Source organism: Balaenoptera acutorostrata, chromosome 2 (assembly GCF_949987535.1).
Source record: "Balaenoptera acutorostrata chromosome 2, mBalAcu1.1, whole genome shotgun sequence".
Taxonomy (NCBI): domain Eukaryota; kingdom Metazoa; phylum Chordata; class Mammalia; order Artiodactyla; family Balaenopteridae; genus Balaenoptera; species Balaenoptera acutorostrata.
In genome coordinates this window covers 143,365,321-143,391,145 of record NC_080065.1, presented here as the reverse complement: position 1 = coordinate 143,391,145, position 25,825 = coordinate 143,365,321, and the positions used below count along the sequence as shown (strand labels likewise).

General features: G+C 44.0%; 1 protein-coding gene across 8 annotated transcripts in view; it reads left to right on the top strand.

The window, feature by feature from the left end:
- Positions 1–302: 302 nt before the first annotated feature.
- Positions 303–25,825, top strand: part of EBF1 (EBF transcription factor 1) — a 399,213-nt gene continuing 373,690 nt past the window's right edge. For 7 of the 8 annotated variants that reach the window (XM_007165539.2, XM_057541218.1, XM_007165538.2 and 4 more), the window contains exons 1-5: positions 5,110–6,085; positions 8,240–8,396; positions 8,960–9,023; positions 9,647–9,702; positions 20,292–20,365. In XM_007165539.2, coding sequence (XP_007165601.2) covers positions 5,952–6,085; positions 8,240–8,396; positions 8,960–9,023; positions 9,647–9,702; positions 20,292–20,365 — 485 coding nt within the window. In that variant the 5' untranslated portion in view covers positions 5,110–5,951. Of the gene's footprint in view, positions 318–5,109; positions 6,086–8,239; positions 8,397–8,959; positions 9,024–9,646; positions 9,703–20,291; positions 20,366–25,825 lie in introns of those variants that run through there. The other variant, XM_057541219.1, reaches the window with a different exon arrangement.

The following is a 25,825-nucleotide window of genomic DNA, read 5'->3' as shown; positions in this document are numbered from 1 at the left end:
AGAAGCGGCTGACTGGAGGTCACATAACAAATGTGGCAGAGCCAGGGCTGGAGCTGGCAAGACCCTAGCGCGCCCTGCCGCTGGCGGCCCCGAGAGACGCGGGCATCTGTATCTGACCGCTGGAATGCGCATACAGTCCGCGTATTAGGGCTTTTCAGAACCGTTTACCCTCCTCTCTGCTGCCTGCCTTCGGGGGGACAACTTGCGCCCACGCTCCTTTCTCATCCAGGATACCTACAGGCTCGAGAGCTAAAGGGTTCTTCGAGCCATGGGGGGCAAGCACCAAGGCGAATGGGGGAGATAAGCGCCGAAGCTGGGTGAGTGGTTTGGATCCAAGTTTCAGAGCATAGGCTCTGGAGAAATTTCGGCTCGGCGAGTTTATTAGCAATGCGGCTGTGGACAAGTTGTTTCATTTTAATCACAGAGCGTCAGTTTTCTCACCTGTAAAATAGGGGTGATCTTACCTGCCTTGTTTGTCTGTTGTGGGAATTCAGTGAGTTTATGCCCATCAAACCTTCAACAAATGGGATCTATTCTTATCTGGGGGCCGCCCCAGAGGAAACCCGAGAGTCTGCAGGCTCGATCCGGGAAAGGTTTGTTCGAAACCCTGGCCTCAAGCCCTCGTCCCATGCAGACTAAGCGCTCCCAAGCCAGAGCCCCAGCGGTGTTATTTGCTTGATTTCTACCTCCTAGCTCTCTGTGGGTGACTTTGTCCCTCTCTAGGCCTCAGTTTCCCTGTCCGTGCTGTGGAAAGAGGCACGATCCCAGGGTCTGGAAGTATCAGCCAGACTGGGTGAGCAAACCGGGGCTTCTCTGCAGCGCTGGGGGTCGGAATCAGGGTTCATGGTCCAGGGAAATGTCCCCTTCCCTTTGCCGCTTGCCAGAGCGTACTGAGAGCAAGGAGGTAGGACAGACGGATTTCCGGTGGAACCGTGGCCTCCTGCTCCCACGCATTCCTGGAGCGCAACGGGTAGAGGTATTAGGAGGGCAGGGGCAGGGTTTTGCCGCGGGCGACCGGGATCCGTTGTTTGACCACCCCCGCCGGCGTCTGGGTGCTGCTCAGGGGCCACTGCGGAGTTGCGCCCCGCTCAGATCCTCTCTTTCCCAGGGCCCCGGGCCACCACCCTCCACCCACCTATATCCCTCTCCTCTTTGGGGCAGTGCCTTGGCCTCTGTCCAACCCTGCCCGTGACTCCAGGCCGCGGAGGGACGTCTTCGGAGCCGGCCGCGTGCGGCAGGACTTTTCGCCTTTGGCCTTCATCGCCCCATATTCCCCTTTTCCCTTCTTCTCAGCTTTGAAGGAGGCATCTTTCCTCCGGTTTCACTCTGAGTGGTCTCTGGCTAGCGGCAAAAGGTAGGGGGCATTTCCCAGACAGGCGACCCTTCTGGGGGCGCGTCTTCATAAGGGGGACCGAAACGAGGGAATTTTCTAAATGACAGGTCCCAAGTCTGGCCTCCTGGGGGCGGACTAGCGGAGAAGATTCCCTCTTTCCCTGGGACGTCCCCCCTAGTCTTAGCTGGGCAGTGTTTATCTTGTCTCCGCTCTTTTGGGGAGCGGGTGTGTTTCTATCTGCTCTCCCCGGAAGTTACCGCGGCGACTGATGCTCTTCAGGAAACGGAATTGATCTCTTTGTGCCTTAAGAGGGTTTGGATATCCAAGAGTGAGAAGGTGTCAAAGGTCGGGGTGGGGAGAAGGGCTTGCTCACAGGGCCTGAGTTACCCCCAGCGCGGGAAGACCCCGACGGCTGGGCAGCCTTGTCTACTGTCTGGAGCAACTGAGAGGAAGTGGGTGGACGCTAAACCGCGCCCACCGCCAGGCGGAAGAAACTCTGAGAAGCCCTGAGGGAGTCTTCACTCCAGGGGAAATATCAAGTCTTTCCAATTGCTCCTTCCACACATAAATTCATTCTGCTGTACATTTTCCTCATGTACATGTTCTTTACCCCTTACTTTCTTCCTCCCTAATTCTGCAAGTCTGGACAAGGCCTGGAAATCTGCATTTCTAACAAAATTCCTCCTTCCCCCATTTGATTAAGCTGATAAGCAGGGTTTACCTTATAAGTGATTACCCTGATAAGTTACCCTAAAGTCATATCACAAATATGCTACAAAGCCTGGGCAATGCTATACATACAAGTTTGTCTCCCCACAGAGGATGTGACTATAATGTAAAAAAGGATGAAGACAGTCTCAGTACATACTTTATAGTCACCCCTGTACACACGTGTTTTGCTTTCTGGAGGTGGTGCAAACCTTACATGAGGGAAGACTGAAAAGCGTTTAAGGGATTTTTCAAAGTTTAAAACTGCCAGTGCTAGTTCATTATTCACCAGAGGAAATCCACAAAAAGGTACCATTCTGCTGGCCTGGGTGTTGTTCCCAGTTTTCTATCACCCTCTTTGTCTCTTTTCCACCTTCTCTTTAGCTTCCTTCCTACTTAAACATTTATTACTGAGTAAGAAAGCAAGATTGAAAGCACAAGGATACCCAGAAGAAAAACTACAAATACACTCTGCTTGATTAAAATAAAGTACACTCACCATCCCAGGTGAAGTATCTGCTGCCTCTGCATAGCCAAATGGACTTGGTCGTACCAAAAGATACCTGCCCCCTTTTATTTTTCCTCCCATGGCCTGGTGGATGTGGAGGTTGCCTTCCTCTTATTTAGTTCTTGGAGAGTACTGGCTCTGGGGCAGGAATTGGGCTGCTGAAGGCTTCTTTCTCTGGGCCAATTTCTCTTTTGGATCACGCAGCTTCAGGCCCCTCCACAAACACATCATTTGCAGAGTGCTTCTAGATTTGCTTGACCCCCCTAGAAATCCATCTGTTGTGTTGCTGTCACTGATCCTGGTGCTCAGAATGGCTGTGTCTCTCCTTTCTCTGTCACCTTTGGCAGTGATCTGATGCCCCATTGTGCATTCCCCATCACTGGGGTATGCACCTCACCAGACTCAACTTGGAGTCCTAACACTGTTTACTGGAGAGTGAAATGGAGGCTCAGGCAATTAAAGAGAGGGAGATCTCGGTCTTATGCCAGTGCTACCTGGGACTCTTTGATAGGAGGGTGGCCTCTGCTTCCTGGTCCCCCTTCTCTGAAGGATCCCCTCAGAGAAGGCAGGGTGTGGTCCAGGAAGGGGAAGGGATTGGCTCTGGGGACCCTTTGGGCCTTGGAGGTTAAACTTGGAGCTTTGGGAAATTTTCAGCAGGCCAAGTTTCAATTGTGCACTTAAATTCTATAGAGATGGAGAATGTCCAGCTTCCCCTTTTCCCTCTTCACAAAACTATAATCCTTCCAGTGTTTCCACCAACATACCCCTCATGAACATCTACTGTGTGCCAGGAACTCTGGTGGGTGGTGTGGGGATCCTGATGGATCAAACAGATCTCCTCGAGAGCTTCTTGGAGGAAATGGCATTAATTATGGTATCAGGGAGGGAAAGCTCAGCACATTAAGTGGTCCAAATTAAATGGTATGAGACTGGGCAGGCTTTGTGCACAAGAGATAAAGCAGTGTTGAAGACAGTGGCCGTGTATCATCAGGCCTGAAACACAGTCTTTCAACTAGTTTATGAATCTGGAAGTGGCTCCCACTTTCCTGCTCTGCCAAGAGCACTAAGTTTAACTTCTGCCTGTCTCCATTCCATTCAGCATGAGCATGTGTACTTTTCCATCACTGACCCCACGAGCTCCCTAAATCAAAGGGCCAAGAAAGTCCGGCAGAAAGGGGACCTGGATTTCTGGCAGAGAATTTCCCCAAAGGAGCCCTTAGCAGACTTGGCTGCAGTCAGGGAGTTCCTTTGAGGGCAATGAAACAGAAGTTCACCATGTGCTTATTAGAGGTTACAACCTGCTAAAAAATGATGAGGCACGTTACCCAGAAACATCTAGCTATTTCCTTTGCCAGCCACAAGCTTATATGTTGAAAGGTCTGATGAAGGAGATCATTTCGTCTTCCCTTCCTTCCTCCCTTCTTCCCTCTCTCCCTCCCTTCATTCCCTCCTTCCCCGATCTCTCTCTTTCTTGACAGGTGGCAGAGGCCGAAGTTGGGGGAAGGTTTGTTCAAGCCCCCCATTTTTTTAAGCCCCCCATTTTAACAGAAAGAATGAGGAAGAGAGAAACCCTACACCAAATAACTAATCAGAGACGTTGTTTTTGCTTTGGTAGTTACTCTAAGGAAAAAACTATTTGGTGGGGCGGGGATGAGGGGGTGGGGATTTATTCCGAGCAAATTTTAAAACGCAGCCTGGCACAGCTCCAGTGCGAGCATTCGTTAGGTAAACGGTAGTTTACCTATCCCGCGGGATGCTCCAGAGAAGTGAGCATGGGAGGACAGTGCCTAACGCCGGCGGTCTCCAGGCTAGCCGCGGAGCGAGAGGGGTTTCAGTGGATTGACTAGGGGCAGAGCCCGGTTCCCCCACTCCCTGGGGATCCACAGCGCCTTGCTTGCCGGAGCCCAGGGTCCACCCCTCCCTCCCAGCGTGGAAGCAGTGCCGTCCGCGAGCTCCCAGCGCCGATCTCACACACCCATTTTTCCAACCCACCACCCCCTCCTCAAAGCGAAGAGGTGGGCACCTGGCATGCGCGTCCTGCTTTTTCTGCCCGGGCTCTCCCGTCTCCTCCACTTTTGCCCCCGACGTCCCAGAACAGCGGAGCAGGACACGGCCCTGGGAGGGCGCAGCCTGTGCGCCTCGAGCGCGCTCAGGGCGCGGCGAGGATGCTTAACGGACTGCAATGGCCGGGATGCAGACCCCAGCTCAAATCCCTGAGAAGAATATCCGCCTCCCCTTCCTTCTGTCTCCCTTCTCCTGCCCGGCTCTGCCCAGCTCAGCCCCGCTCCTCTCCAGCTCGGACACGGGTACTAAGCGATCCTTCGCGCGCCACTTTGCGAGGAACTTTGGCCGGCTCCCCTGCGCCACCCGGAGAGGGATGTTAATGAGGGAGCGTGGCCCTGCGCTGAGAGCCAGCAGGCTCCTGCGCCGCGATTGGCTGCGGCGAGGCGGAAGGATGACGTTATGCAAATGAAGGGGCGAGTCATTGACGCGCGGGCCCCGCCTCCTCCCTTTGGGGTTAGTGTGCTTGTGTTTAGCTCTGGGGAGAGTCAAACTGGATTCCATAGGGAAAGCCTGCAAATCACTTCTATTTTAGCAAGGAGAAAACAGAATCTCCATTCAGCAGGGTCCACCTCTCTCTCTTTCTCCCTCTCCTCTCCTCTCCTTTCCTCTCTGTCTTTCCCTACCCCCCTCCCCCTTCCCCCCACCCCACTCTCCCTCTCTTGTGTATCTGTCTATGGCAACCAGCGTCCTCCTCATCTATAGGCACTGAAAGGAAAGAAACATCTTTGGTTGGGAGAGAAGGAGGAAAAAAAAAAGAGAGAGAGAGAGGAAAAACTTGCCTGGTTGTGGAAAATGACACTTGAAGTAGCAAAGCCGGCAGCGCGAGTTGAGTCTATTGTTTCTTAAATTGCCATCAGGGTTTTTTTTTTTTTTTCTTCCTGCTTCTTCAAGTGAACGGTACCTCTACAAAAGGAAACTCCAGCCCCTCCTGTCCTCCACCGGCCTGTGATCATTACAAAAAAAAAAAAAAAGAGAGAGAGAGAAAAAAAAGAAAGAAAAAAAAAGCACCCAAACCAAAAATTAACCAACCAAACAACCCCCAACAGCCAAGCATACATCTCTATTTTTTTAATTTTGGTCTTTTTGTTGGATTTTCCCTTCCTTTTTTCTCTCCTTTTTTTTTTTTTTCCTTCGGGTTATCGCTCAGTTTTGAGCGAAGGTTTATATTTTTAAAAAATTTGCTTTCCAGCCCGCCTTGATCTTCTAGCGCGAGTTCAACGACTCAAAAAAAAAAAAAAAAAAAAATCTCTGGCTGGCGTTTTTCTTTCCTTTTTTTTTTTTTTTTTTTTTTCAAATTTTCAAGGGGGAGGAGATTTTCCACAAGAAAAGGTTGTTTTCATGTTTGGGATTCAGGAAAGCATCCAACGGAGTGGAAGCAGCATGAAGGAAGAGCCGCTGGGCAGCGGCATGAACGCGGTGCGGACGTGGATGCAGGGCGCCGGGGTGCTGGACGCCAACACGGCGGCGCAGAGGTGAGTACCGCTCGGGGACCGCGGCCGGGGAGGCAAGCCGCGAGCAGCAGAGCCGGGAGGTGGTAGCGGAAGCCGCCGCCGCGGGGCCGGGCCGCGCTCTTGCGTCTGCCGCTCGGCTCTGCTCGTCTCCGGGGCTCCGCGCTCCCCGGCCGCTCTGTCTTGGTTGCCTGCGGCCGCAGAGCCAGGAGCTGCCTGCGAGGAGCCCGCGCTTTACCGGCACTTTTCCCTGCCTGGTCTGTGACTGTTTTCATTTTGTTTTAAGCCTGAAGAGGCGTCTCACCAGTATGATGTTGGATATCTGTGTTTTTCTGTGATTGCTGTTTCTTTTCAGGCCGCCTGTCTTTTCTTTCTTTCCTTCCTTTTCCTTTCCTATTTTTTTTCCTTTTCTTTCTTTCTTCTTTCTTTTCTTTGCCTTTTCTTCTCTATTTCTTTCCTTCCTCCTTCCTTTCTCTCCTTCGTTCTTCCTTTCCTTCCTCCTTTTTTTCTTTCTTCTTTCTTTTCTTCCCCCCCTTTAAAAAACTTTCCTTCTCCTTCCTTTCCTCCCTTTCTTCCTCCTTTTTTCTTCCTTCCTTTCTTCGTTCCTTTCTTCCTCCTTTCCTTACTTCCTTTCTTTCCCCCTTTCTTTTCCTTCCCTCTTCCTTCTTTCCTTCCTCTTCTTTCTTCACCCTTTCTTCCTCTTTCCTCTTTTTCCTTCTCTTAACTCCTTCTCTCTCCCCTTTTCTCTTTCCATTTCCCACTAGAATCATCTCTTATTTCTCCTCTCTGGTTCTCCCTCCCTCTCCCTTTAGCTTTCAGTTTTTCTTGGTCCATCCGAAGAACAGCAACTCCTAACTTTAATTCTGATGTCTCCTAAAAGTCTTCCCCACCATTTATGACCATGGCCCCTTCTAGCCCCTCTGCCACTCTCAGCTCCTGCATGCTAGGCTGTATGGCCTAGAGGCACTGCTTTTGGAGATTGACCTGGGGGAACTTTCCTGGGCACCCTCAGTACCTTTTCTGGGGACTCCTGGTCCCAAGTGAGAAATGGTCCCCCCCTTTTTTAGGCCACCAGCTGGGCTTGGGGGAATGGGAGATCTGGTGGCTCCATGCTCTCTCCGGCCCAGAGAGGGCGGAAGGGGAAGAATGAAGATGACTAATTACATCATCTTCATCTTCTCCGGACTGGGGACAAGTGTCCACAACACTGTTCCCATCCCCGATGATAATAAGGATGGGGGTGGTTGGTAGTGAGAGTGAGTTGGGTAACTGGGCTAGAAGCGAAAGTGTGTGTGTGGGGGGGGGCGTGCGTGTGTGTGTGTGTGTGTGTGTGTGCGCGCGCGCGCCCTTGTGTCCGGCAGGTCGGGCTGTCAGTGGCCGCCCTGCGCCCCTGGCGCCCAGGCTCCAGCCCCCGGGAGGGCGCGCTCAACCGTCAGCCCTTATCCATAGGATTTCTGGAAAGGGTGTGAGGATTTCTGCGGAACCCCGAAACTTTGTCAGGACAGGTCTTTTAAAAAAAACACCCAATTCCCTTTCCCACAGCGACCACTCCTGACTGCTCTGAGTTCCACCCGCAGATCCTTTTTCTCCACATGCTTTATTTGGGGGGTGGAGACAGACGGCTTCCCGAGGCCGGGCACCCGCGGCTGGCCGGGGGCTGGGGGGGGTGCGGCACATGAGGTTTCCCGGAGGATGGCTGCTGCAGCGAGGAGTTGAGCATGTTCCCCATCCATTCTCACCTGCCCACGGGACATTCGAAGGGGTGGCGAGAACCAACTCCCATGCCCACCCTCCCTTTAAGTTGTAAACGACCGGCTTTATTCCACGATCGCGCTTCACCTCATCCACCGCTACTTTTCTTCCTCCCCACGCAGCGCGCGTCAGGTCGGAGTAAACGCGTACAGCGTTTTCTCTCTTGCGCAAAACCCAAACTAAACTTTCACACCTCTTCGTCGAGTTCGGGGGCCGCGCAGGTCCTCGGCGGGGAGGACTGGGCAGGCGAGAGCACGCATGTCCCGTCACCGGCTGGGCCCGGGGCGCCTGAGGGGGCGCGTAGGGAGCCCACAGGGCGTTTTGGGAGCAGAGAAGGTGTTTGAGGGTTCGCGCGTGTGTAAGGGGTGACAAGCGGTCGCGGTTGTTGTCCCGCTTAGCCGTCTAACTGTGCGTCTTTGGCCGCAGCGGGGTGGGTCTGGCCCGGGCTCACTTTGAGAAGCAGCCGCCTTCCAATCTGCGGAAATCCAACTTCTTCCACTTCGTCCTGGCCCTCTACGACAGACAGGGCCAGCCCGTGGAGATCGAGAGGACAGCCTTTGTGGGGTTCGTGGAGAAGGAAAAAGTAAGTGGGCGCAGCGCCGCTGCCCCTCGCCCCGAGCCGGGGAGCAGGCTCAGGCGCTTCGGGAGGCGAGCTCCTCGCGAGTGCAAAGCGTCCATAACACACTCCCGCGCGGGGTCCCCCAAGCCACTTCCCGTTCTGGGCGAACCCGGACTCCTAGTTCCTGAGGTTCTGCTCCAAAAAAGTTCATGCTGAGTCCCCAAAGATGGAGAGAGGCGAGCCCGGCTTCGCACTCCAGAGTCAAGGGCGCTGGGGATGAGCCCGCCCTCGAACGCGCGACCACGCGTGGCTCCTGCCTCTGCTGGCCCAAGCTCGAGCCCCCAGGCCCTAGGAACGGGATCGCCTGTGCGAGCCCCACGGAATTTTTTAGAAAGTTAGAGGGAGCAGTAAGGGTCGGGAGGGCGGCAGAGGGATCACAGTTGGCCGCAATTTCTGCTGCTCCCGGGCCTGTCCGGCTCCCAGGCCAGGGGTCCCTGCTTGGGGAAAGTTGCCTCGAAGTCGGTCCACTAGCTCACGCCGACCTCTCTCCTGCGTCTCTTGTGTCTTTGCGTCCTGCTGCAACCCAGGAAGCCAACAGCGAAAAGACCAATAACGGGATTCACTACCGGCTCCAGCTCCTCTACAGCAATGGTGAGGCTCCCGTCGGGTCTGCGCCGGCACCCCGGGGCTCCGGGTGAGGGTAAGGGGCGCGGGGAGCTTCAGGTGGACGAGAACCCGGAGCAAAGCTCAGTCGTCCGCCATCCTCGGGGTCAACCAGCCTCTCCTAAGTTTCGCCTGAAGAGGTTTCACCTGAGGAGGCCCTGAGTGGCTCGAGGGCGGCCGCATTAGCGGACGCGTACCTGGGTCCAGGTGTGGCGCCTTGGCCCCCGCTGGGCTGCTTTCTTTCTTCTTCCCCTTCCTAAGGCCGGGTTCCTCCGCTTAGCATAGACTTAATGCCCAAGTCCCTTGAGTTCAGGGGGCTAGAGCGATCAGGGCCTTGGTGGCTCCCGGAGAGCACGCAGAGGGACTCCAGCCATGGGAAGGGAGAGAACCCAGATGGGGGTCCGCCTTATTCCCAGCTGTTGTGCTTGGGGGTGGGGCTGCCTTCCAAATGCGCTCGGGCTGGGCCAGAGGCCCTTCTCCGGGAACTGGGGAACGGGGTCCTGGCTGTGCTTCTCCGGGACAGTCGGAGTTCCATCAGCCTTGGAGCCCCATTCTTTGTTTCCTGCAGATCCTCTCTCACTTAATTCTCCTGTCCCCCGCCCCTCCCCCAGGAATAAGGACGGAGCAGGATTTCTACGTTCGCCTCATTGACTCCATGACAAAACAAGTAAGTTTCTTAAATTCGCGCCGCCGGGGTGACTCTACGGCCGCGAAATTTGGGAGAGTCAAGAAGCTGGCTACTCCTTAGCGGGAGGGCTGGGACTCGAACTCTCAATGCCAGGACGGACCGCGCTCTCAGCGCAGCCTTCCAAATGCCCAAAAGCACGTTGACTCGCCGCGTGGAGGAGATGGCTCGACGGCTCTTTCTTTATAAGGGAAATTGAGACCTTGTGATTTAAGACTACGGGGTGCTGCGTGGGGAGAATATGGACTGAACTTCCTTTGACCCGGCCGGGTAGCCCCAGGGGGCGCAAAGGTGCCCAGAGACCCTCGTGCAGATCGGGCTGAACTTGTGAAACCCAAACCATCAGGGCCTCCCCCGGGAGGCAGAGGTAGAGGAAGCGGGTGAGGGGCAAAGGCAGCTTCCCCAGAAATGGTGAGATGGTCTGAGAGCGCACTTGACCCACTCTACACATTTTTAAAAAAAGAGATGGTGGTGGTGGTAGTGTTGGAAGACGGAGCTACAATTGTTAGAAGATATTTTGCAAAAATCCTCCTGCTTTTGCCTCCAAGTTTGGCAAGAAGCCAGGCAGCATGAGTGAGCTTGTGGTCTTAAAGGTACATAGACGGCATTTTCTTAAGCTCCCAACACGCGGGTGCCAAGCAGTATACATTAAGGTTGAGTTATGGTTTAAAAGATACAATTATGAGCCGAGTCAGAAAAGAGGTCTGACGTTTTTACGAGGGGCAGGAACATTTTTTCTTTTTAATTTTAAGAAAAAGTTTAGGAATTAAATATCTGGTTAGGTAGTTGGAGGATTTCGTGACAAAAAAGAAGACAGTTTTATTGGGTGGGGGAAAGAAATCAGAACAAAGAGAAAAGTTACCCATTGTGTACTAACCACCAATTTAGTGAGAGGGTTAAAAGTGGTTTGCTTGATTGCGATTTTAAAATATTCCCTTTAAAATAAGGGATGTAGTTTTCATAGATACTGGCTTGGAAGGTTTCAAATTAGAGTATACATGCATACTTAAAAATTGTTTTTAGATACCCATGGCTTAAATATGTTGTACAAAATGCACGTTAATAAGCTGTTGAGAGTTTTAAAATCTACTCAGCAAGAACCAATTTAATAACAGCTAATTGTAATTATTACCTTCATATTTCATTGTGAACCAAGTAAAAAACATGAGGGTATGACATGTATTTTTAAAAATGATAAATACATATCTCTAGAAAACTATTTCAAGTTATTAGCCTAAAATATTTGACTTTCTTAAAGATCTGTTTTATTTCTTAGTTGATTGTTCAGAGTAAACGCACATTTATGCTTTTACTCTTGGTATTATTATTGTTTTTTATTATTATTACTATACTGGTTTTGATCATTACATAGGATAATTCCCTTTGATTTGGACGCTCTGTATTTTGTTAAATTTTTTTCCTGCCAAGCAAAAAATGCAAAAGCCTTATTTCAGTAACTTTTTAAAAAAATGATATCAAAACAAAAATGTCTTAAGTGGAGTTTTGTTTTTAAAAAATTGTCTTTGATACCCTGGGTATCTTTTCCTGCCATTCCCATCAGAGGAAAAATAAGATGGGAGGGGGAGAGGGAAAGTATGATTCTAATACATATTTCTTATGTACTTATTAGAGTTTATTTTTTAAAGAATAAAAACTCCCCACAAACCAGTATGTAAGACCTGTCTGCTTGTGAACATTGGCCACTTAAATATTAAATTATCAGCAACTCTATGAAGGGAACAGTTGTAAGGAGCACAAAATTAGGACATGTTTGACGTGATAACTTCTCTCAAAACTTTATTTTAGGCCCCTTAAACCAAAAGTGCCACAAGAATTGATCTTCCCATTGTGAGATGAACTGACTTTACACACTCTTCTAAGGTGCAAGAATAATCTTGATTTTTATAAAGCAATACATCTAATATCATTTTACTAACAAGGTCATAGAGCTTAAGAAAAGCTATAGCTTAAGGCATTCTTTGACTGCTTGGTTTCATAAATTCTATCGGTGGTGGGGGTGGGAGTGGGACCAGAATAAGATATAGTGTAGTAATAGCAGGTATAAGAGAGTTACTTGCCATACAGTGACATCTCACTGAAAGTTAAAATTATAAATGTAGGCAATTATATATTTTGGTGGGGAGTGACCTGAAAAAAAGGCTTAATAATTATCTGAATTTAGTCTAAAAATATCAAGAAAAAAGATTTTTCCAGGCATACCTGTTTGCTTTCATAATAGTTGTCTAATGCCTTCTCTGTAGCTTTTACTTTGAAAGGCAATCCCTGCCCGTTATCCGGTTGCTTTTTCCTTGATTATGTGCTGTAAGAGTTTGGGAAGTAGGTTAGCTTCTTGTGTACACAGCTAATACAATAGTCTTCAAAAAGCAGATCAGCGTGAAGAGCATGACTTTCCTTAGCTGTGACATAATTATTACGTTTTAGCTTTGATGAGTAAAACAGTGGATTCTCATCTAGCTTGAAATTATTCTGTGATAATTAAATGCCAAGTCTGATTTTTAAGTTTCTTAAATTTTTTATTTTAATTAAGTGTGCAGTGACCCCTTCAATCAGAAGTAAGTCTTGACATAAGGTGACCGATTAAACGGTTACTTTTTTTTCCCCTGTGAAATTCTTCCAAGTAGATAGACTCAGGATTTTGATATTTAGAGTGCTGAATGGAATAATTTCAGTGATGTGATGAGTTCTAATAACATCATAAATTTCAGTGGGAATATCTAAGCAGAGTTCAAGTGTCTTCTCTTAGGTACTTATTTATCGTAACATTTTTCACATCAGAGATGCAGCTTTATGTATGTGATGTCATATCTTTGACTCAGAAGTTGGGGTTAAAACTTGAAGGGAATCTTTGGCAAGCAAAATTCAAAACTAGCTGTGCACTTTATATTTTCATAGAATGTTCGTGATCTTGGGTGGAGTTAGCAGCATTGAGATCAAACAGAAATGTACTCAATCAACCAAGATGTATTGGTATGACACAGTATTTCACACCTTTACAAAGTGTCTCATTACACTATTTGGGGTTATGACTCTTAATTTTGGACTCTACCAGGAAAGGGAAAGCTTTATTAGAAGTGAATGTGTAAGGATCTGAGCCCTCTTATCCCTATGCTTTTCTTATAAAACACTAAGGATATAATTATATTTAAAATATTTGTCCACCAACTAGAAAATAAGAAGCTTGCTTTTGGGAAGGGTTTTGCAAAACCAAGTTTAGCTGGACTAAAAATAGGTTTTTTTTTTTTGTTTTTTTTTTGTCATTGCTGTTTTTGGTATTCCATTAGTGAGCATGCAAAAAGGCCTGTAGGATCCAGAAGTTTATGGCTGTTGCATCCAGAAATGGTATCTACTGCAGAAACTCAAATGAACTCAGTGCGAGAGGTCTGAGTTTTAATGTGCCTCAGTTCAGATTTTCCTGTAGTATTTGAGATATAATTACATTCTGTGATTGCTTCAGTGAGTTATCTTTAAATAGTTTAAAAAAAAAAAAAAAGCCTTTAACTTACCTGCCCTCTTACCATCTTGCTTTGAAAAAAGGGACATTTTTATAATTCAAAGAAAGAGTACCAAATTCCATAAAGTTATCAAAAACAAAACATTCCCTGTCCCCAAACCAAAGCTCTTTTTTGGAAAGGGAAAAATAATAGTCACATAATCCTTGTGTGTATGGATTTGAAGGTAGGTGATATGGTGAGGGGACCCCTAAAAAGTCCCAGCACAGTGGGAAGTCTAAGGTACAATAATCAGAACTGCTGTCATAGTTCTCTTTCCAGCTAATCTTTATATATTTGTTTTGATGTTCCCGGTACTTTAAGTTATTGATGCAAGTGCACTTTTTCCGATTGATTGTTTCATCATATCCTGCCACAGCTACGTAGATTTGATTAACAACCCTTTCTGTTCATGGTTCTTCATTGGTAGATAAACACATTTTTAGTGTATCAATAAGTTCCTAAGGAATTCAACTAGGCCAGCAGAGAGGTTCTTTCATATATTTGGGGAAACAAACAAAAAATGACAGGGCAAGTTTATAGTTAGGAGCCATATTTTAGCAGCTTTGTCTCTTCTTTGGTAACATGTCAAAAATGCAGGTGATTTGAATTTCCTTGCACATAGAGGAATGAAGAAGTTTGGGATTTTTATGCATGATCAGGACCTGTGTTTGGGAAAATGTAAACTCATCACAGTGGAAAATGTGTTGTTTGGAGTCTGGGGGTGAAAACAAAGCTGATGGTTTTGGAGAGATTGCCGGAGCCAGATGGCCTAGTACTTTCCCAGTCTGGCGGTCCAACTGCTCCCTCCTGGATAATATACAGCCATTTGTTCGGGGATATTTACTCTAGAGCTGTTTCCATGTGAATGTTTGAACAGCATTAAAAATGAACGTATTAGTAGTGATGCATTTATCGAACTTGTATGACTACACGGATAGTCTGTTCTTGTGTCTTTACTTATATTGCTGAGAGGAATGAAGGAGGGTCTGGATGTTGGTGAATTGTTTATATAGTTGTTGAGCAAGAATGAGTTGGTCTTAGTTATTAGAATATGTAAGCATTTGGAAACTAATTGAAGTAATAGTAGCACCTACCTGGAAGCTCAGTTGTGAAAATTAAATGAAATCATACATGGAAAGTGCTTAGAACAGTGACTAGCATACATTAAGTGCTTAATAAATTAGCTGCTTTTATTATTTTACTATTATTACTATTATTACCCCATTGAGTTGACAAAGCCAGTTGTATCTACTAATATAGATGTAAATGTAGTTATCATATGAGTGAAATATCTTTTATTACTGCTAGAAAAAGAAATATTGCATGATATTGTTAGAATGATTCAGTTTTTATCTTGGTGTTTGAATAATATGAGAGATTTTATTTCTTTGAGACACAAAAGATGCATTCTGAAGCTAACTGCTTTTGGTACACATTCTCTTTTTATTCAGGGCTGTGATGTAACTGAACAGCATACTGAATATGATATCATTCCTTTGCAACTTTCCTAATTCAGTTCTGCAAACAGGCCTGCTTAGCTGCTGAGCTTAAATTACATATTTGTAATTTGTTCACCAGTAGCTAAGCTGCTAATTGAAGCAAAATAATTTTTTATTTTATTTCACTATTAATTTTGGATTGCTGTTTGACACAATTGTTTATGAAACGTCAAATTTGTAGTGTTTTCTTTGGCACAGATTAATTTTTAACTAAGGCTCCCTCACCTACTGGAAATTTCTCGAACCGCATTAGCTAACACTTTCTTTTTAAATGGCAAGAAGTGGAACTTGGTGGTCGAAAGTAATGATTAATATTACAGAATGTTGATAATGTAGGTGTCATATATTTTTTATTAGTTTTGATTCTTGGTAATTTGCTGCCAAAGTCGTGTTGACAGTCTGTATTTATAGGACACTTTACTTCTGGTTGAAGGAAATACTTTGTACATTCATGAATGTATTCTTTAAGGTGACAAATTAAGTTTGGCCTTTTATTTTGTATTTGGAAAAAAGAGTGATGTATTTTCAAGGTTACTGTTTTGACTTAAATGGAAAATTAGGAGTTTTTGTTACTTATAGGTAACCTATCTACCTGTCTTCCTTCCTCCCTTCCTTCCTCCCTTCCTTCCTCCTTTCCTTCCTTCCTCCCTTCCTTCCTCCCTCCCTCCCTTCCTCCCTCCCTTTCTTCCTTCCTCCCTTCCTTCCTTCCTTTTTCTTTCTTTCTTTCTTCCTTCCTTTCTTTCTTTCCTTTCATTCTCTTTTTCTGTCTTTCTAAATTAATGAAAAGTCTCTGATTGTTGGTTTGTAAACCAAGAAAGACTCCTAATGAAAACATTTTGTTCCTAAAAACCTTTCCGATTTTAATGAACCAAAGTCAAAAGTATTCTCTTTGCCCATTTTATATTTGCATGGAACGCAAAGAGTTAAAATTATTAGAAAAGTAAACAAAGAAAACTGTGCTCAATTCTCTGTATTTCTTTTGGCATCCCATTGAAGTGTGATCCCTGTGTAAGTTCATTGTCTATTTTTTGTTTTACTGTGTGGTCTTTATCCATAGTAAGTTTCAATTAACTTTTAAGACCCAGTGATATTTTAGAAAAGTGGAGATGAACCACAATTCACAAGATGCCTTCTAAAACAGTGGCAACAAAGGCAGATATTTTCTATTGATTGATTTCTTTTCAAAGATGGTATAGGTTAATGTGTAATTGGGCATTTGAAACTGATGGCATTTAATCCTCTCACAGCAAACCTTCTGGCACTGTTGTGTAAGGATGTGAAAGTTTAACAATTCCTATTTTTTCCTTCATTTTTCTTATTATAAAAAATTATTCTTGAAAAAACCCTCAATCAGAAAGTCAACAGAGTATTAAAAATAATTGTGATATTTTCATTATGCTCATTAGAGGAGAACATTAAGAAAAGGGAGGCTAGTATATCAGAAGAATAAATTTGCTCCAAATATGTCAAGTTTTGACAACTTGTTTATCAATTTCACTAGGTTTTTAAAGTTGAGATGAAGTTCGTGCTGTTTATTCTTTTACTTTTTTTCCTGTACAAGCATTCCTGCCACCTTAAGGGATTTATTTGCATTGGCAGGATTAATGTAAACATCGTTTTCTATTTGATATTGTATTTTGTTGTTGTTTTTGTTGTTTCTTAGGTTAAAACCTCAACTTGCTTCACCATCAATTCATTTATTTAAATAATATATTTGATATGCTTTCTCTCCCCCTCCTGCCCATCTCTGTAACAGGCCTCCCATCCTTACTCCTGATGAACATACTGATTTCTTTAAACCGCTGTTGTTTTTGTCACTCTCACAGCAGACTACCTTCCTCCCAGTAAGCAGACGCATGACTTACTATGGAGGATGAAGATAAGCCTTCTTCTTGGTGTTCCATTGTCTAGGTCCTAAACCAGCTGTCTATTAAAATGGTTTCACTTAAAGTAGTCAGTGCTGTTTATATGCTTCTGTGATCTCCCAACTGATCTGGCCTCAATGAGCTTCACTCATACTCCAAAGAGGCACATATTTAAATTGGGAAAACAAGCAGAAACTTCTCCCTAAGCTGGTGTTAGAGAACCCCTTTCCTTTTAGGCTCGAAGTCTGGGTTTGCTGAACTGTGAACCAGTCTTGACGTGTGTGCTAAATGTACAGGGTAGAGATGTGGTATGTGTGAAAGCTGGAGGGAGAACTTGTAGGCATTTTTAAAATGTCTGTTTTATTGTTGACACTCTACATCGGAGACATTCATCAAAATAGATTTATCCTGTTTTCCTATGTTGGATATCATCAGAATGTCGATTTCTTGGACCATACTTTTATATAATAGTGTGGTGTGTGTGTGTGTGTGTGTGTGTGGTGCGTGTGTGTGGTGTGTGTGTGTGTGTTTTAACAAGCTTTTTCAGTAACAAAAACTGCTTAGGCGAGGCTGGAGGTGGAGCTGCCTTTGACAGAGTTTCACTGTGTAGCTAACTCTATTACACTGAGGTTCTAGATTACACTGTTTCCAGGATTTTAGTTCTACTCCTTAGGAGAGGGAGAAGACTCTCTGTTTCACTTGTTTTTATTTCAGAAGTCACAGAAGCAGCAAGCACTTCTTTATCTGTGTTTATGTGCTGAAAAGTATTGTTCTGCTGAGGCCCCAAGGAAAGGGACAGAAGAAATTTCATGCTTCTTTCTGTCCCCAGAGTTTAACTATTTCTGAGCAAATCCAAACTCATGCTTTCATTTTCCTATGCTTGATGTAGAGAAGATTCTCCATTTTGACTCTGCTGCCAGAAGCGAAGTGGCAGGTTGACATTTGGTAGAGATGTATTACGGAGGCCCTGGGCCTTCAACAAATGATGTTCAGTCACCAAAGACAAAAATATGGAATACCTGGGAGACCATGGGTCATCTACTGTTTGAGGGGGGGGCATCAACATATTTTCACTGCAGCATATCTTTAATTGAGTATCATCATGGGCCCACTGATTTCAGTGGAACCAGCAGCCTCAGTAAAAAATCATATTGGTATTATCTAGAAAGAGTCAAAATGAGAAGGTCTGATGTAATTGATACTCCTTTCTCCTCCCAAAACCAATTTTTTTTTAAACAGGAAGGAAAACCCCATTAATACCTGTGAATTTTATTCACCAAGTTATTTGTATTAGTTTAGCATGACAGAAAACTAAAGTTGAAACAGGTTTTCAGGGGTATTAAGAGAACACACAAAACATGTAGTAATAGGATTTCTCAGAAATGCGTAATAGAATTTTTTAGCACCATGTATGAGATGTAATCAGTTATTTACAGTGTTTCTTTGATTTTTTAAAGCAGTGATTGCAGTAAATAAAGCAGGCAGATATAAGTTTTGGTTTTTAAAACATTTTCAATTTACTTAATGCATTTTCTCGAGTAAAGCAACTTCCTGGGTATTTAAAAGGTCTTTTAAGATTACAGGAACGCATCATCAGTGCATGCTAAAACTAATGGGTGAAAATTTAAGTCATAATATGATGTTAACATAATCTAGATGATTTCCCCAGAGGATAGTTATGAATTACTTAAAGTGAAGTAGTAACTTTACAGTACACAAATCTGGCTGTGCTCTCTGATGGGTGGCAGGCACCCCCTTAACCAAATGGTCAGAGTTCACTGGCATTAGTGGGACTAGTTGACAGTGTGATGTGATACAGGGAGAAGAACTCAGCGTCATGACTGTGGTATTCCGGCCCTGAATTACATAACTTTAGTCTAAGTCTGAGGAAACATTAGACAAACCCAAATTGGGGATGTTCTAAAAAATAACTGGCCTATATTCTTCAAAAATGTCAATGTCATGAAATACAAAGACTCAGGAATATTCCTTATTGAAGGAAATATGACAACTGAATGCAGTGATTGGTATTGGTTTTGTTGTTGTTTGCTATAAAGGACATTATTGGGTATTTGGTGAGTCTCAGATGTTTACATTAGATTATTGTATTGTATCAATGTTAATTTTGTGATTCAGATAATTGTGCTATGGTTATGTAAGATAATTCCTTGTTTTAAGGAAATACATACTGAAGTATTTAGGGCACGTCTGCAGTTAACTAATAAATGGTTCAGGAAAAGAAAATAGAGAAAGAAAGAAGAATAAAACAAATTTACTAAAATGTAAACACTTGAGGCATCTGGGTAAAGAGTATCTTGGAATTCTTTATATATCCTTACTATTTTTCTGTACATCTAAAATTATGGCAAAATAAAACATTAAAAAATATAGGGTTATAACAGGCTAACCATAAAAATGCTTTTGATGGGCCAATGGTAGAGAAATGTTTTCTCCTTATGCAGGTACTTTTTGTCATTTTTTAATTTGTTGCAATTTTTGTTTTGTAATGGAGTTAGGTAACAAAGTCAGAGCCTGCTCTGAAGGTCTGCACACATAGTGTCATAAGCTGTCCTCCATCATTTACAGTTCTAAAAGTCTCAGGTTCATAAACAAGCACATTCCAGCCAACTGTAAGTTAGTTACTGCAGTTTCTGTGTATCCTAAAAAGTCTCTGGTTAATTTAAGTAGTTTCATCACCAAGAAATTGAGAGTTATCTGAATGTGTGAAAGTAATTTTGTTAACAATTTGAAGCTGTGTTATATTAGTACTATGCAGTGCTACATTGTTAAGTTAGTTAAAATGTATCCCCATGCAGAGCACTGCTCTACCCATAGCTGTGAGCTTTTCTTTGGCCCAGGTGTTAACATGTAGATCTTCCAGTAAGCAGAGGTCTCAAGGAAACTTCCTGGTGACCTTAAGGAAAATGTTTGTACACATATTACTAAAAACAGGCAAAAACATCTTGGCTGGTGAGGTGGTTTGGGACTCCAACAAATTTTAAGAGTCAGATGTAATTCTTCTTAGTTGAGGGAGATAACTATGGCTTAACTCCCCCCGCCCCAACCCTGCCCTTCCCCCAGCATATGCGGGCGAGTATTACTGTTTGGGTGGTTATACACCCCAGAGAGCACATGTTTTCAACCTGTAGGCAGGAAGGATTTCCCCTGACTGATGAATCATCTCAAGACAGTGAGTGGACTCATTAACCATACCCTCACTTGTTTTCTACTACTTACCTCTAGAATATTACATGTTGGAGTTGGAAGTAGTAAAATGAGGTGACAAATACGAATCATTTAAAAATAAAATCCATGTGCTTTTCTATATTTTAAATCACTAGTATCTCAATCTGCTAAGCCTTCTGGGTTTTTCCTTCCCCATTGATTAGATTTATTTTTATTCTGAATTGAAGAGAGAATTGTGGTTGTCTTGACGACAGAAGCCCATCTCATACAAGGATCCAAAGATGTGTGTTATAATAAGGTGGTTGATGGGACAAAGAGGAACATATCCCCTTCCACTCAATTTGGGTTGATCCTTAACAGCTGTCTTAAAACAATCAGCCCAGTGAGGCCTTTGGCTCTGAAAGCTAATTGGCCTTGCGGCGGTGGTGAATGGTCAAGAACTCGACTGTGGTAGTTTGTCCTCTGCTACTTGGTTCCATTCTTAGCTCAAATCGTGCCTTTGTTTACAGGCCATAGTGTATGAAGGCCAAGACAAGAACCCAGAAATGTGCCGAGTCTTACTCACACACGAAATCATGTGCAGGTAAGAAATACCTTGTTCTTTCCCTTTAATTAGAAAAGAGAAGATGAATTTGTATCTCAAATCTAGGTGAATTCAGGTCTATTTTTGGGTATATGTTTATCTTCTGTTAGACAATCTAAAAACTGTTAGATGTGAGTATTTGGTAGTAAAGTGTCAGGCATCACAGTGGTTCTCAATTATTTATTAGATTTCATCCTAAAAGACATACGTTTCCATTTTGATATCACATTGTTAATGGGCACAAAGCAGTGCCCGCCCCGTTTTCCTTTCAATCGAGTAAAATACAATATAACCCTTTTAGTGTTAATATATGTGCTCAACTGCATTGCTAGTAAAATAAGAGTTCTATTGATATCAGCAGAAACCTCTGTTTGGATAAGACTTGAAAGTTATAGTTCCCCTTTTTAATTCTTCCACTTAAAAATGTGACCATCCGTACATAGGCATCATTCCTCCCCACACCAACCCCACATCTGATCTCTTAATCTTAGTTACCTTTTATATAACTATGACAATGTAGCTAACATTTCTTAAATGTAGCGAGCTTTTGGAAGGATGGCAAAGATGAGTCACTGAAAGGTATAAACATTCATGTGGTCCACAAATGAGTATCTTTATTTTTGTCTGAAGCTACGTTTGAAACCAGGCAAGCAGACCACATTCACTTCCATGGCCTCAGCCAGCCCTCCACATGGGAGAGAGTAAACCAGAGAACAGCCTTTTAACTTGCAGTTTAGGATTCTAATTCTTCATAAAATAACACTGGCACTTTGCTTCTGATATATTCTGAGTAATTGGATAAAGCATGACGATGACACTCTGCATCAGGGAAGGGCTACTAATTGCTTTGTTAGCCACGCAGGCTCTCCTGGCACAAAGCATGCTTGTCTCCTGACTATTACTGACCAAACCATTTAGGACTTTCAGCTGCTGCTTCGGCATGGGTGGGTTTTTTTGCTGCCCACAGACTTGTGGAGAAAGCAATCTGAAAACTCTACAGGTGGAAATAAAATAGAAAAGAGATTAATGTGTTTCCTTAGTGAAGTCCCAAGTAGTAACTTCTTCTGTATCTATAATATGTATGTATGTAAAAATTTATTTTTCTCCTTTTTAAAAAATATACTAATATATTATTCTAAAATATACAGGAGTTTCACAAGTTTTCACTTTAGTGATTTGTAAAACTTGTTAATTGTTCCGAAAACGGGTTGCTTTTCTCTAACTTTAAAGCAGCAACAAAATCCAAAACTATGGTCACAGATTTCTTAGAAGATATTATTAGGCAAAATTAGTGTTATACTGTATACAGCAATTGCACAGCTAAAGCTGAGCTGCACTCTTCAGAATAAAATGAGTAAAATCATTTTGAAAAGCATTAAAAAAATGACCTCCTTCGTATTACTATTTTTCCAGCCATATCTCTATTTTATCTTCCCACAATTAGCATGTTGTTAGAATGAATTTTCCGTATTTTGTTCCATGTGATTCCAGCAAACAGGAGACAGGAAGATGGATCTCAACCAATAGGCCAACTATTATCTATAAATCATAGATTTGTATCTCATATCTGTACTTGTTTGGACTATGCTAGAAATTATTCTTAAAATACTTAAGCTATATTATGCCTTTCACACACAAGCCTACACTCTGTTAATGCAATTTATATTTTTCTTGTTCTTAAAATTCATTGGTCCAAAGTACTTTATGATGCTGGTTGATGTGCTTTACTGCTGATGTTCTTTCTATTTTTTAGAAACATAAAAATAGCAAAAAATAAAATTCTCAAGCCACTGAAGGCAAATGATGTTTGTACTGCATGGCTAAGAGGGAAGAGCCATATTCAAAATGTCATCCTACTAATGTTACAGATGATGATTTTCCTGGCTGCCTATAGATGTGTAAGGGGTACTGTTTGTTTACCAGGCCGCCATGACCCTATTACACAAGCCTGTCATCTATTGTGTGGCTAACAGTCTTTTAAATTGCAAATCTGATGCTCTTTAGGGGGCTTTAGGAAAAAAATTCTCACTTTCCACACCATCCTATTTCTCTTGATTTCTTGCCGGTTGTAAGTGGAAGTTGGGATGTGCTGAATTTGCACCAGGGGTGCAAATGCAGGCTCAATTATAAGCATAAAATTAGAGTCTGTTCACCATTAATCAGCCTGGCTAATTGCTATGCACCACCATTAACCATATGGTGTGAAAGACAGCTTGCTCTCCCCAAGATGAAATTTCTTCACTGCAGACATGAAATAGTGAGGGCCCTGGATTTTAAAATAGGTTGTTTTAGATATTTAATTTCTAAACAACTTTCTGCAGTGCTTTCTATCAAGGCTAACGGCACAATAAAACTTTGTGTTTATGTCACAAGAGAGGTATATTTATAGTATGTTGGAACTCCAGATGAAGGAGACACAGAGAATTTAGATCGACAGGAAAGGGCTTGGGATGATTCTGTTTTGTTGTCATCAAAGAAAAAAGAAAAATAAAAAAATAAACACCAGGGAATTGTGTACTAGGTGGTTACAAATTTTTAAAAAATCAGTTTTGTTCTGTTGAGAGGGTAACCCTATTGCATGAGCTGTCTCAAGGACTTACTGCCATGAGATTGTTATTATTGTCTCTCTTTGAGACAAAACCCCTTTGACTTGATGACATAGAACTCTTTCCATGGAATTCTGGGAGAGGTTCTGCATTTTTGTAAACTGGAATTTATTATACCAATCATCATTATTACATTTTGCTAATACTTGGTGATTAAGCTCTTAAAAAGTATGGCCCCATGAAGGATTTTTAAAAGCAGGATTCATTCCACAAAGCATTTGATTATAAATGCATCTCCACATCCTGTGTTTAAAATGTGAATGGAAAATAGGAACTCTGCTTGGTAGGTGAGTCTAGTTCCGTTCCCAGCCCCCCCAGACAGGGCAAAGCAGATTTTCTCCCTTTCCAGTGAACAGGACAATTGCAGGGGATGGGTGCCGTATTTAGGAAGGCATTTTTTTCCCACTGTCAGTGCCTAACATTGTGGACCATGAGCTCCCAGGGCTAGCCTGGTCCCTTGATATGGCTTGTTCTTCCTTCCTCTTTGGCTGGTTTATTCTCATTTTTTCCTTCAGATTCCCACTTAAGCATCCCCGGTCGTTGGCCTGAACGAGGTCCCCTTATTATGCATTCCTGTGATATCCTGTGCTTTTCCTTCATAGCAAGCAGCACATTGTAATTGTGTGTCCAAGGCCTGTCTTTCTTTGCTGGACTAAGAGCTCCTTGAAGACAAAGAAGTTACCCAGTTTTCCTCTCTGCTTTAGTTGCCCATGTGTGAAATGGGGAGAAACTATTGCTTCTCTCATAGGGTGGTTGTTAAGATTAAATGCTGTAATCCCGATAAATGCTTATCATGGTACCTGACACATAGTAAGTGCCGAATGTCTATTGTCATTATTAATAGTAGCAGCAGTAGTATCAGTATTGATATTAATAGAAGCAGTGGAAGTAGTGGGAGCAGTAGTAGCAACATCTGCAGTGCCTAGTTAAGTACCTGGCACAGAGTTGCTCAAAGGGAAAGATGGTAAGAGAATATTGAAAGGAAGGGAAGTGTCTACTAAAATGTTAACATGCTTTGTTCATTCTAGGTGTGCTGTTAAGTATATTTTCATTCATTATTTTAGCACGTGCTATGTGCAAAGCACAGTGGAATGAAGAGCCAAAGAGGACTGGCCCCTATAGTAGGAGAGCTGACAGGTTAGCCTGGGAGAATGAGACCCATAAAACAGATAACTAGACAGCACTGTAGAAAGGGTAGACAGGGATAAGAGGTGAGGCCAAGGACCACAGCTGCTCAGAGAAAGGAGGACATACTTGCCGGTGGGTTTTAGCTGCAGGGATTGGGAGGAAGGTGAGACAGGACCTGGATTTTAGAGGGTGCATGAAGGAGCGTTTTGGTCCATTTGTTGGCAGTTCAGGCAGGATTTCTCTGGGGAGAGGTCTGCAGATGGTGGGCCTTTGGCCTGGAGCTGGGCAGAGAGTCAGGGCGAAGGATAACCAACTTCTGAGGTCTTTTCTCAAAGGTGCAAGGTAAAGCTATGGGCTTACATGGGATTGACAAGGATAGGTGAATAGAAAGAGAAGAGGCCATGGATACGTTCTTGGGCAACCATCTTATTTAGTGTGTTCGAGAATTAGGAAAAAGAACCTTGAGCATACAGAGCCTAGAAATAAAAGGAGGGTGTTTCAAAGACAGGGAGCCATCCATGTAGTAAGTGTAGGGAGATCCAGATAAACTTGAATACTGAGAAAAGCACCAGAAAGTCACTGGTGAACTTCAAGAGAGGACATTCAAGTTGGCGCTGAGGCCCAGAAGCCAGCTTTTATGGGGTTCAGGTGGCAAGGAGTGACGGCAACTCTGGCAAGGCGACAGCTGGACAGTGAAGAAACCAACTCAAGAGAAAAGAAGGAGTGTGTCTTTTTTTAAAGAATGGAAAAACTTATGTTGGTTAACTGAGGGAAAGAATGAGCTTATTACTATTAATCAGACTATTCAGATAACTCATATATCTCATTCTCTAGCCACTTTGGCTAAATGGGTAAGATAATCTTGCTTTTTGTTGTAAAGCTTAGAGATGGAGCTGTTGCTTTCCTCCACTTGAGAGAGCCTCTACTTATGGGAAGAAGTTCCATGTCCCTAAGATGAGGATCTGCAGGCCTCATGACCAGGAAACAAGTATATGTTTCTTGCCATGATTTATGAAGCCATGTGTCAGTGCACTAGAGAGATGCCACCTGTGTCATGCTGCTAAGGAAGAAACTCACAAGCTTGCTTTTCCCTGGACTAGCTTGTCTGAGGGATGCACGATCTTGCTGGGGAAAGGGCTGCTGTTTTGAGTCCACAGTGTACGTAGGACACCAGGTGCTGGGTCCCCACTCCAGTGATGGGCCACGTTGCTCTCCTGCCACTTGGGTTGCAGGTTGCGAAGGGATGTGAAGTAGTGGGAATCCAGCTCTGTGACAAAGCAAATGAGGAGACTCTGAGCCCCCTGACAGATTCCTGCTTTAGGAAGCAAATGCCAGGTCTGTGCCTGGTGCAGTGCCTGACAAACACAGTAGGAGTCTAAAGAACAGCATTTGAAGGGATGAAGATCCATCAGTCACACAGTAATGAGGACATGATTAGCACTGTAATTTCTTCTATTAACCTGGTAACTTTTCCCTTGAAGTGCTTTTGCATCTGTTGTTCCATGTACTGTATTGTTTCAGCCCAAGACCTCTCCTGCCTTAAACACAAGTGAATCTGTTCTCCCTTCATTCTGTCCTCTTGCTTAATGCCTGCCTTGTGTACAGTGGTGGTTGGTACCCACCTTTCTCAGTCCTTCTGAGTTCAGTAGAGGGACATAGGGAGCAGTTCAGCTTGGAGAAGGGAGGAAAGAGAAGGCAAGAAAGACCATCACAGGGAAGGAAGACA